Source organism: Nelumbo nucifera, chromosome 5 (genome assembly GCF_055504915.1).
Source record: "Nelumbo nucifera cultivar China Antique chromosome 5, China Antique-T2T, whole genome shotgun sequence".
Classification (NCBI taxonomy): Eukaryota; Viridiplantae; Streptophyta; class Magnoliopsida; order Proteales; family Nelumbonaceae; genus Nelumbo; species Nelumbo nucifera.
The window spans coordinates 73,976,887-73,989,303 of NC_142653.1; the positions used below are offsets into that span (position 1 = coordinate 73,976,887).

General features: G+C 38.1%; 1 protein-coding gene across 2 annotated transcripts in view; it reads right to left on the reverse strand.

The window, feature by feature from the left end:
• Positions 1–12,417, reverse strand: part of LOC104593978 (Protein kinase superfamily protein) — a 119,414-nt gene that overhangs the window by 90,374 nt on the left and 16,623 nt on the right. For both annotated transcript variants that reach the window (XM_088888480.1, XM_010254103.3), the window contains exon 2: positions 9,654–9,938. In XM_088888480.1, the coding sequence (XP_088744606.1) occupies positions 9,654–9,938 (285 nt within the window). The remainder of the gene's footprint in view (positions 1–9,653; positions 9,939–12,417) is intronic.

Below are 12,417 nucleotides of genomic sequence, written 5' to 3' on the forward strand. Positions count from 1 at the left end.
TGAGAGATAAAGACAGCAATATCCTAGCTTTATTCTCAGGCTCCGTGGGTATAGGAGACTCTATTAGAACTGAGCTTCTAGCAGCAGTACAAGGTATTCAGATTGCAGATCAATTAGGAGTTCAGAATTTGCTTATTGAAGGAGATTCCAAAGTTGTTGTGGGTTGGTTAAAAGATCCAGATTTAGTTATTTGGTGCTACAGCGACATTATGAGGAAAGTTAATTGGTTTTCAAGGAACGTGACTGTTAATTCTCAGTGGGTGGGTAGAACAGCTAATGCCATAGCGGATGAGTTAGCTAAGCAAGCGGTATCAAGGGAACATTTATTCTGGGCAGCTCTGTACACTTTCATTTCCGAGCCTGATGTAGTACTTTGTTGTTGTTGAGGAAAGGTACCAGCTTGTGCCTCTCCTCGGGCAGTCTGTATTGTAACATCACTTTGTTTCCTTTGAATAAAATACCATTCATTTATCAAAAAAAATAAGAGTGTGCTGAACATGGTGGGAAGGTAGCCAGGAAGCAGGATGGAATATCTGAGGGGGCGGTGGTTCAGAAAAGGGGCAGAAGTCAGTAGGGGTCCTGGAAGAAGCTGCGGGAATTGTTAATACAGTTCAAAGATTCAGAACTCAAAAGAATAGAAAAAGTCAACAGAAGATCCCAGTTTTGAAGGCTTTTGCGCAAATAAAAAGAGGCTTATTTGGCATTGGACCCAAAAGGCTTGTCAAAAAAAAACCCATAAGATTAGAGAGAAGGCAACTAGAAGGGTCTCAAAAAGCTGAGAAGAAGAGTTTGTAATTGGGAATCCTTTGCGGGGTGGGTGTTAGGGATGCGTCTGCAGCGTGTGTTAGGGGTGGGTTGTGGTGTTCAGGTTGGGCTTTCATTTAGGGTTGGTATCTTGTTTTTCGATATTTTTTGTGTATGGGTTTGTGCTTGGGGTTTGGTTCTTTCTATGGGTTTTCATGGGTCTGTTACTTTCTCTTGGGTGATTGCTTATCACCTTTCTAGTATTTCTTTTTGTTTAATAATTTTTTTTATCTTCAAATAATAATAATAATAATAATATACTAATTAAGAAATGCAGATAGCTTTGCAATGCATATTTATTAAAATAACAAATCATTATAGAAAACAATAGTGTGGATGGCTTTGTAATGTATATTTACTTAAATGTCAGAAAAAAATTCGGAAAGTTCTGTTTTTTGCATTTTTTTGAAGTTTCTAACTTTTTGCATTTTTACAATTTTCTATCAATCAATTTTATGCATTTTATTCAAATTACTATGTTTTTAGTATTTCTCTTTCTTAGCTGAAATATGTACTTCCATTGAATTTTTTTAATTTTCTAAGTTTTTCTTCAATTTCTAATGTTTTACATGAAATATATATTTTATCATTTTTTGTGATTTTGTGTATTTTTTTATTTGGAAAATATTTTTTGGACTTTTTATCATGCTTTATGTTTTCTTGCTATGTTTTTATGCATTTAAAATAGAGAACAAGTAAAAAAAATGTCTAATTTGGATTAGAGGGTCATATGGGTCGATTAGGGTGGATCAGGGCCGAGGTGAGATGTAACCCACTAACAACAAGAAATAGGGGTTAGCATGTAAATATGGGTGGATTGGTATTCAACTCGCACCCAAGCCACCCATTTTCCACCACTATTAGCAGAAAAGTTTTCAAACCAAGGATCTAGGAGTATTTCCTGGGTATTCAGGTAGCTTAATCAAAATGGGGAATCTCCTTGTCACAACACAAGTATGTTCTAGACTTTTCAAAGAGGAAGATGTTAAAGTTTGACCTGCCCTAGAATTCTGTCTTGTTCGTTGACTGTAAAGTAAACAGCAAGAAGTAGGAGAGGAAAGAGGAAGAGAGAAAAGAGAAGAAAGAGAGAAGGTTGGTTCGAATTAGAGAAAAAAGTTATCCCTAGATTCGGCCAGACCTGTTATTATATTAACTTATTGGAAAAGACTTAAGTGCCCTTCTTTAAGTAAGAGGCACTCGAACTAACATAACAGTACACATCAACATTCTCAACAAGTACAAAGACCGAAATACCCCTTCACTAACACCACTAACACTCCCCCTCAAGCTGGTGAGTATATATCATATAATCCCAGCTTGTTACATATGTAGTCCACTCTCCCCCGACTCAAACCTTTTGTAAACAAGTCTGCCCACTGGTTTCCCATACTAACATATGCAGTTTCTATCACCCCATTCAGCACTTTCTCTCTCACAAAATGACAATCAACTTCGATGTGCTTGGTTCTTTCATGAAACACCGGATTGGAAGAGATATGAACTGCTGCCTGATTGTCACAATAGAGTTTCATTGGAGTACTAATGTCATATCCTATCTCCTGTAGAAGGTTCCTCGGCCACACTAATTCACAAGCAGTATGTGCCATGGCCCTATATTCTGCTTCTGCACTGCTTCTTGCCACAACTGTTTGCTTCTTACTTTTCCACATTACCAGGTTACCCCCCAGAAAGGTGCAATAGCCTGTGGTAGATCGTCTATCAAACATAGAACCTGCCCAATCAGCATCGGTGTATCCTTCTACTACCAGTTTTCCACCACTCCTATACAGCAAACCACGACCAGGAGCTCCTTTTAGATACCTCACAATCCTTAGCACTGCATTCCAATGTGGGATCAAAGGTTTCTGCATGAACTGACTCACCACACTAACCGCAAATGAAATATTTGGCCGAGTAATGGTTAGATAGTTTAGTTTGCCTACAATTCGTTGGTATCTGCCAGGGTCTTCAAATACTTCACCTATATCACTGCTCAGCCTCGTATTTGTTTCCATAGGTGTCTCAGCCGGTTTAGTACCCAACAACCCTGTTTCTTCCAGTAAATCAAGCACATATTTCCTCTGACACAAATTAATGCCATGCTTAGATCTTGCTACCTCTATGCCCAAAAAGTATTTCAACTTGCCAAGGTCCTTTGTCTGAAAGTGTTCCTGTAGGAATGCCTTCAATCTGTCAATGCCCATTTTATCATTCCTAGTCACAACGATATCATCCACATACACCACCAATATTATTTTGCCTGCCGACGAGTCAAAACTGAAGACAGAGTGATCAACTTGGCACTGTTTCATACCAAACTTCTTGACCACCTCACTGAACCTACCAAACCATGCTCGAGGAGACTATTTAAGTCCATAAATAGCCTTCTTAAGTCTGCATACCTTACCATCCTCCCCCTGAGCAACAAACCCTGGTGGTTGCTCCATGTAGACCTCCTCGAGCAAATCACCATGCAAAAAAGCATTTTTGATATCTAGCTGATGGAGAGGCCAATCATACATAGCTGCAAGGGAGATGACGACCCGAACTGACCCTATCTTAGCAACCGGGGAGAATGTCTCTGTGTAGTCAATGCCATAGGTTTGGGAGTACCCTTTGGCAACCAGCCGCGCCTTCAGGCGCTCAACACGACCATCTGGCAAGTACTTAACACTATACACTCACTTACAACCGACAGCCTGCTTCCCAGGAGGGAGAGCGGTGAGATCCCAAGTGTGACTATGATGCAGAGCAGAGAGCTCTTCTTCCATAGCACGGCACCACTCTGGAGAGGTAAGGGCTTCCTGGACATCCTTAGGAACAACCACGGAGGATAACAAAGAGATGAACTGGCAATGGGAGGCAGAGAGGTGGGTAAGTGAAACAAAATTGGAAATAGGGTGAAGGGTGCAAGTACGTTTACCTTTCCGGAAGGCAATAGGAAGATCTAGGTCGGAGGCTGGTGTCGGAGCTGGAGCTGGATCTGTCGACGGTGATGAAGCTGGAGGAGCTGCAGCCGGTACACGCGGGCGATGTGTATACATGTGACGGATGGGTGGACGGTCAACCAACGATGGCACCGGAGGCAAGGACGTAGGCATGACGGGAACCAGAGGAGGTGGATCAACCACAGGAAGAGGAAGAGGAGGTGGTGATGTGGAGGAAGCAGCAGCACCGGACCCCACGAAGAACGGAGTAGACTCGAAGAATGTAACATCAGCACATACCAAGGAATGACGAGAACTGGGATGATAACACTTGTACCCTTTCTGAGTTTGGGAATAGCCAAGGAAGATACACTTCAGGGAACGTGCATCTAACTTGTCAGTCCCAGGACCCAGATTATGAACGAAGCAGACACACCCAAATACCCGAGGAGAAAGCGGAAACGGAGACATGTTGGGAAATAAGACACTAAAAGGAGAACGACCATCAAGGATAGACGTGGGCATCCGATTAATTAAGAAACAAGAGGTGAGCATTGCATCGTTCCAAAAGATTTTGGGAACATTCATGTGGTACATGAGGGAGCGTGCCGTTTCTACAAGATGGCGGTTCTTTCTCTCAGCAACTCCATTTTGTTGCGGAGTGTAGGTACATGAAGTTTGGTGTATAATGCCATGTTGGTTCAAGTATTCTTGAAAAGATGAAGACAAGTATTCACGACCATTATCAGAACGGAAAATTTTGATGTGAACGCTAAATTGATTGCGGATCTCAGCATAAAATTTCTGGAATATGGCAAATAATTCACTTCTTTCTTTCATTAAATAGAGCCACGTCATTCTTGAACAGTCATCAACAAAAATAACAAAATATCGGTATCCATTATATGACATCACTTTATAAGGACCTCAAACATCTGAATGAATTAAAGAAAAAAGACTCGACACACGGTTATCGACCCTAGAACGAAAGGGAACACGATGGTGTTTCCCAAATTGACATGACTCACAATCTAAAACAGAAAGTTGGCTCAATGAAGGGACTAAGGACTGCAACACTTTCAGCGAGAGATGACCAAATCTACAATACCACTGGAGAGGAGAAATGGATGACTGAAGGGCCGTTGACGTTCGTCCACCACCATCAAGATAATACAGTCCACCGGCTTCATGCCCTCCACCAATCTTCATCCCCGTCTTGAGATCCTGAAAAACACACATAGAAGGGTAAAAAGTGATGGAGCACTTAAGGGACTTGGTCAGCTTACTAATAGACATAAGATTAAATGGAAGCTTAGGTACATATAAAACAGAGGATAGGGATACAGGGTCTAGGTCAACATTACCAACACCACATATAGATGATGTGGAGCCATTAGCAAGGGTAACAGATTGTGATGTTGAGCAATGAGTGAGAGATGAAAACACACCTGGAGTTCCCGTCATGTGATCGGAGGCTCCAGAGTCAATAATCCAGGGGTTGGGTGTGGATGCCAAACAAGCCATACCTGAGTGTGCAAAGGAAGCTGTATTCTGCTGCGACTTGGATTGAACAAACCTCTCATACTCATCCCGAGGAACACTTACCATCTCCTTGCCTGGACCATCTGAGGGAGTAGAAGGCATCGGGTCAGCTGACCGGTTCTCCTGTCTAGAGCTGAAACTGGTGTCACTAGTCATGGCATGGTTGGCCCACATCGAGGGAGGACCATGTAAGTCATAGCAGTAGTTAATGGTATGTCCATCCAAACCACAATGAGTACACTTCCGTGGACCCGAGCCACGTCCTCTACCACGAGCTCCCCCTGAATCTCTGCCTCCAGTACGACCACCACCACGGATATGTGTAGATCCACCACTACCACTCCTGCCAGACTGGGCTCCTCGAGCCCCACTTCTGCCACCTCGATCTCTCGACACTGCGAATGCTGATTTATCGGAGACATTAGAATCCATAGATCCAATGGAAGCCCTCCGAAGACGAGCAAACACCTCCTCTAAAGCTGGAAGAGCAGATCCCCCTAGTATCTGGGCTCGTACTGGTTCATACTCAGACTTCAGCCCCACCAGAAACCGTGTCACATCAAGCTGCTCTCGCTGTTGCTGTTGAACTTTGACATCAGAAGTGAGAGGATGATAGACATTTAACTCATTACAGATATTCCTCACACTGGCATAGTACTCCTCAAGGCTCTGATTTCCCTGTTGCAGATTGAAGTATTCCTGATACAATTGATATACCCTAGTGGTATTATCCTGACCTGAATACAGTTTCTTAGCATGATCCCACACCTCTTTGGCTGTGTCAAGAAACATGAAGTTCACACTGATTTTGGGTTCCATACTGTTCCATAACCATGTAATGATCTGTGCATCTTCCTGTTCCCAGTCTTCATACTCCTGAGAATTAGCGGGGGGTTCCTCCTCTCTTATATGCTTCACTTTCTTCTTCGCCTTCAGAAAAACCTCTACAGACTTGGCCCAAGGGACATAATTCTCTCCATTCAGTTTAATGGAGGTCATTTGGACATTCAGGTAGTCAGTAGATATCATGACACTAGGTTTACTATCACTATTATCTACCATTGCCGAACTCCCTTATCACTGAATTCTGAGCACTGAATTATGAGCACTACACACTGCACACTACACACAGACACTTCACCGAAATCTGCACACTGATTTCAACAGTAATAAATGCTGAGAACTGCAACACCACAAACCCTACTCACCGAAATCTGCACACTAGTTTCAACAGTATTAAATGCTAGAACTGCAACACCACAAACCCTACTCATCGAAGTCTGCACACTGATTTCAGCAGTATTAAATGCTGAAAACTGTAACACCATTAAGTAGACACTATTGCCCTTCGAATCACACACAAACCAGAAAAAAAACCCTAGCATAAACCCTAGCATACTGCAATCTGAAAACCCATCATGTGAACTGTACTACACCTCTCATGTATTCCATAACAGATAATATGCATAAAAAAAAACTTTACCTCATCGCCTGAAGGCCAACCACACAAAGGGCTGAGACACCACTGCACCACACGTACCAGCCCTAACTAGGGCTTAGAAACCACAACAACCAATCACCAACGACACAATCGGAGGCATAGGAACCTCCTAGGGAAGAGGGCGATCACTCCTTTTCAGCCCTTTTCCCAGTCTCCAACTCACAGCTGAGAACCCAAGAGAAACCCTAATTCGAATGCGCAGAAGACAAAATTCTAGCAAGTCTGATTTGTTGAACCTGGCTCTGATACCATGTTAAAGTTTGACCTGCCCTAGAATTCCGTCTTGTTTGTTGACTGTAAAGTAAACAGCAAGAAGTAGGAGAGGAAAGAGGAAGAGAGAAAAGAGAGGAAAGAGAGAAAAAAGTTATCCCTAGATTCGGCCAGACCTGTTATTATATTATTAACTTATTGGAAAAGACTTAAGTGGCCTTCTTTAAGTAAGAGGCACTCAAACTAACATAACAGTACACATCAACATTCTCAACAAGTACAAAGACCGAAATACCCCTTCACTAACACCACTAACACAAGAGAACCCCATATTTACTAATATTGCTCCTTCATTCATCCTAATAAAAGACATTTAAAGTTATAAAAACATTTTTATAGGGATTTGCTTGATATGGATTTGTTTGGGCTTGCCTTGAGGGGCTTGGTACAAAGGCGGTTCATAAAATCAAGAATGCATAATGTTTATCATTACATTAGCTATTTGAAGTAATGCAATTAGGAAAAAAAATAAAGAGATTAAGAGTTTACATGCTTGAATATGTTTTATATGTTTGCTTGATTTCGTTTTTAAATTTTCAATTTAAATGTGTTTTACATGTTATGTTTATGTATTTTAATGAGGTAATAAGTTTTTTGAAACATTTATTTTTAAATTTAAGTTTACATTTTTAATTAATATTGTGTCTAATATTTGTTATATTTTGCATTTTTTGAATTTTTTGGCTTCTTTTGAATTTTTACCATCTTTTGCATTTTTGCGCCTTTCTTCAAAAAGGCACTTGCCTTGCCTTGTGCCTCGTTCCTCAAGTGTAAAATGGCCCTTGCACTTTCAAAACACTAGTAATACTTATAGATTTTTAAGGCCCCAGGCAGTGTGATCAAAATTTAGAGAAATTGATGGACTTTCTATGGGAACCAAGGGAAGGGAAGAGGGATCATAAGGTTACCTGGAATAAGTGAGATGAAGTAAACATTGTAGTGGACTTGGAATTGGGGATACTCAAAAGAACATGGCTCTACTGGAAAAATGATTGTGGATATTGCCTCTTGACAAAGATAAGTTGTGGGCAAATGTGGTGTTGAGTATTCAAGGATTCTTGCCTAAAGGTGGAAACCATGGAATGCTAGTATACTGGCTAGGGGCAACTAGAGCTTCTCCTTAGAAAGCCATTCATATGCTTTTTTCTTCCTACCTTTCATTAAGCATGAACCTTGCAATGAGGAACTTGTCAAACTTTGGGAACACACATGGCTGGGAAACTCACCTCTTAAGGAACAATTCCAGTCCCTTTGCATGCTTTCTGGTTACAAAAAATAGCCTTTGTCCACTTTTATTGTTCCCTGTAACTCAAGTTCTAGGATTTACTAGGATCTGGGTTTTTAAGAGGGAGTAAGGGTTGCCGAAAAGAATAGTGTATTAGCCTTACTTCATCAACTAGTTGGGTTTTTCTTGGACCCTTTGAGTTCTGACCACCGGATTTGGACACTCTCTCCCTCTAGCTCCTTTTCTTGTGCTTCTTTCTTCAAGTCCTTAACCCAACCCATTTATTTTGTCAAGCTCTCTTTCCCTTAACCCAACTTTAAGTTTTCTCTCATTAAGAGAGTCTTTTCATCCATTTGTGAAAAATATTCTCATAATCCTCTCAAATTAAAATCATCATCCCAAATTTCTTGCAAAGTTTCATTTTTACCAGTAGCTCAAATTTATTTATCTATATTGATTTATGAAAAAGAATGTTTGAAGTGTACAAGTAAAGAATTCCAAACACCCCATAAGATTTTAGGTTAGCATTACTACCTAACTTCATCATCATCATCATCCAAGCCTTATCCCAACCATATGGGGTTGGCTTTCTACATAACTCGTTGATATCCCTTATTTTAATTCCATTTAGCTTTGTAAATTTCTTTCAATCTCCCTGGGAATGACCCAGCAATACAATTAGGTCATGTTGACTCCTTGTTTTCTTGCAAAGTTTCAATGAGAAATCCCAGCCTTAAACAACTTTGTTCAACTTTCTTTCTTTACTTTTCAGCCCCGTGACGAATTCTACTCTAGCTAAGAATCCAATCAAGAACCCATCTAGACCTAATCAAATCTTCAGCACCCAAAGAGCCCTAAAATCGATTCTAAATCATTCCCTAGCCCATAGTTTTCCTCCTAGACCTAAACCCTATATAGAAATCTTAGCAAGTAGCGTTGAATCCTCAATTTTCTCACCCTAGATTATAACTGCTCCACATCACTATCTGATTTATGTTCTCATCTTTCTAGATCAGGATTCCCTCTCTCATCTGAACCCTATACCCCCCATTTAATCCTGCATCACTAGTTTCATATTTATTCATCCATTTATATGGTGATGGACTAGCATACTGTAAACGTTAAGACAATATTCTAACTAAAGAGATTTCCCAAGCCAAAAAGATTCCATTCGGATCTACTAGAATTATCATGATATCTTTCACTTAATGACTGATCAAATCAATCTATTTGATTCATTGATTTTTAATACAGTGATCTCCTGGGAGGAACCCATTCAAAAGCTGTTCTATGCTACACAGTCAACAAGTATAGTAAAACTATCTTGTCATTCATGTTAGTGGCAACTTTAATTTCCTCAAAATAGAAAAGGAAGAAGAAGAACCTGTGGTTCAGTAAACTTGATACCAGGTCTTGCTGCAAGCCCAGCAAGATCATGCTCCATATACTCAAATACAAGGTACAAGCTGCAGGACATTCGTGAAGTAACTAGACCCTCAAGCTTCATAACATTTGGGTGATCAAGCCTACGCAGAATGTAGATTTCTCTTGCCATGAAACGGACACTTTCAGGATCCATATTAACAAACCGTACTTTCTTCATTGCAACAATTTTTCCAGTTTCAAGATCACGAGCTTTGTATACATGGCTGTAGGTTCCTTGTCCAATCTGCACCAACAGCCAAAGCAAGACACACATGAAAAGTTGATAGAATTCAACTCTAATAATTATTTAGGGTAACCATAAACATGAATATCATATCTAAAAAATCTCACATCAGGTTGATTGTGGCAGAAGTGTAAGTATGGAAGTTGAGCTTGGAAGTCCTTATAATACAGTCATTTCACCAAAAATAGGCAGAAAATTGTTTATGCAGTGCTTTAAAAGTGCAGGGGCTTTTTGTGCCCAAGGCACAAGGTGAAGCATGCACCCCTTTGAAGCAAAGCACAAAATTTTTTAAATCTTTAAAAAAAATAATGCATAAAATACAAAAAAATTGCGAAAATATTCAAAAATTGAAAACACATTAAAAATAATATTAATTAAAAATGCATAATTAAGTTTTAAACTAAATGTTTTAAAAAGCCTATTTGCTCAGATAAAAATATAAACATAACATATAAAACATATTCAAACACTAAACAATTCAAGCAAGTTAAACTTTCATTCTCTTTATTTCTTTCTCAATTGCATTACTTTAATTCTATGAGTGGCTTTATAACAAGCCCCTTGAAGCAAAACCAAATAAGTCCATGCTAGGGTCTTAAATTCTCAATTGATACTTAAAAAGTTGTTTTATAATTTAGTCTTGGTTCATATCTTTGAAAAAAAAAAGTCTTGTATTAGGAAGAATGAATGAACAATATTAGAAAAAAGGGAGTTCTCCATGCTTAAAAAGGTACAAAAAGCGAAAAGTTTAAGAAAGGTGCATGCCTGGGAAGAGGCACCAAGCACACACCTTTTTAAAGGATTGCGCCTAGGCCTAGGCAAGGCACACGCGTTGAAATGTGCCTCCCCTGTGCACCTAGATCCTAAATGCACCTGAGGCACACCATTTCAATCACTAGTTTAATTTGTGAAATTTCAGTTATAATTCTGGCTTCTCATGAGCAAGGATCAAAGTATCGGTATCGAGTATCGTATCGGACAGTTTGGATACGGATACGGATACGGATATGGATACACTTTGGAAACGCATGGATACAGACGAAAGATATGAAAACACGTAGATACACTATAAAAATGATACAAAATTCGTAAATACATCAATTATACTAATTTTAAATGTCAAAATAACCATAAATAAAGCATAAATACATAAAGAAATGTACTACTAATATAACAAGATACATAAATATCTTAAAATTCTGTTGATAATCCAATAATCAAGGGTCCAAGACTCATGTTATATAGTTTTTACAAAGTAAAACATGCACAAAACCATTATTATGTTAAATTCTATAAGTCCAATACACAAAACATATGCAATTATTATATTTTAATTACTATAGCAATTAATTTCTATTTTTACTTTTGAACATTAATAAAAAAGTCAATTAAATATTAAATTTTGAAATGTTTGATAATATCAAAATTACTATCATATGAAATTTATAATTTTTCTAAGATACATATGTTATTATCATATTTTTACTTTTAATCTTAACTAAAAGTATATCAAAATTATAAAAATTTCAAAGATACATATCATATGAAATTCATAATTTTTAATTATTAAAGTAACGCTTCCATTATTACATTTTTATTTTCTATAGTTTTTTTGAAATAACAAATCATTTCTTATATAAATTTAAATTAGTGGATTTGATAAATTCAATTTAATATTATATTCTTGAATTTTTGTAAACAATTTTTTTATTTTTTTTAAATAATAAATATGTTATTTTTGGTCTAAATTAAAATATTAATGAATAAATTATCAACAAATATATAAAATTTGAAGATACATATAATGTGCAAATTTAAGGAATTTAGGTACTAAAATAGTTATCTATTATTAATATTTTTACTTGTATAAATTTATTGAGAATAAAAAACAAATTTTGATATAAATGTAAATTTGATAGATTGTTTACTTCATTAATGTTTATAAAATAGTAATTTTTAATATTATTTTTTTTATTTTAAGATAGAATTGTTGAACATGAACATATAGTATTTGTCTAGGTTCATGTTAATGATAAAGTTAATAAAGTGTACTTTATTTCAATTAATATCACAAGTTGAATGTTGGCATAGTGGCTTAGAGTCTTAGCGCACAACGGCCTAGGTGCACTAAGACTTGAGTTTGAATCTTCATAACAGCGCTTTTTAGATAAGACAATAGATGTGCGCGTCTCAGCCTATATCGGAATGTATTGTATCAGTCGATACAGTGCGATACACACCAATATATACTGATATGGTGTTGATACACACGACTGGGCGTGTATCGTACCATTCGTAGCATATCTCGTATCCGTTCTTATGGTTAAAGCAGTCGAGATTCGAGAAGAAGAAGAGTTTCTCTGAATAACTTACGTGTGTTACTGTTCACACCCTAAAGAGATTCTTTTTAACATTTGAAGAAAATTACAAATGGGTCCTTGAATAAGCGCCCAAATACAAAAAAGGATGAAAGGACATA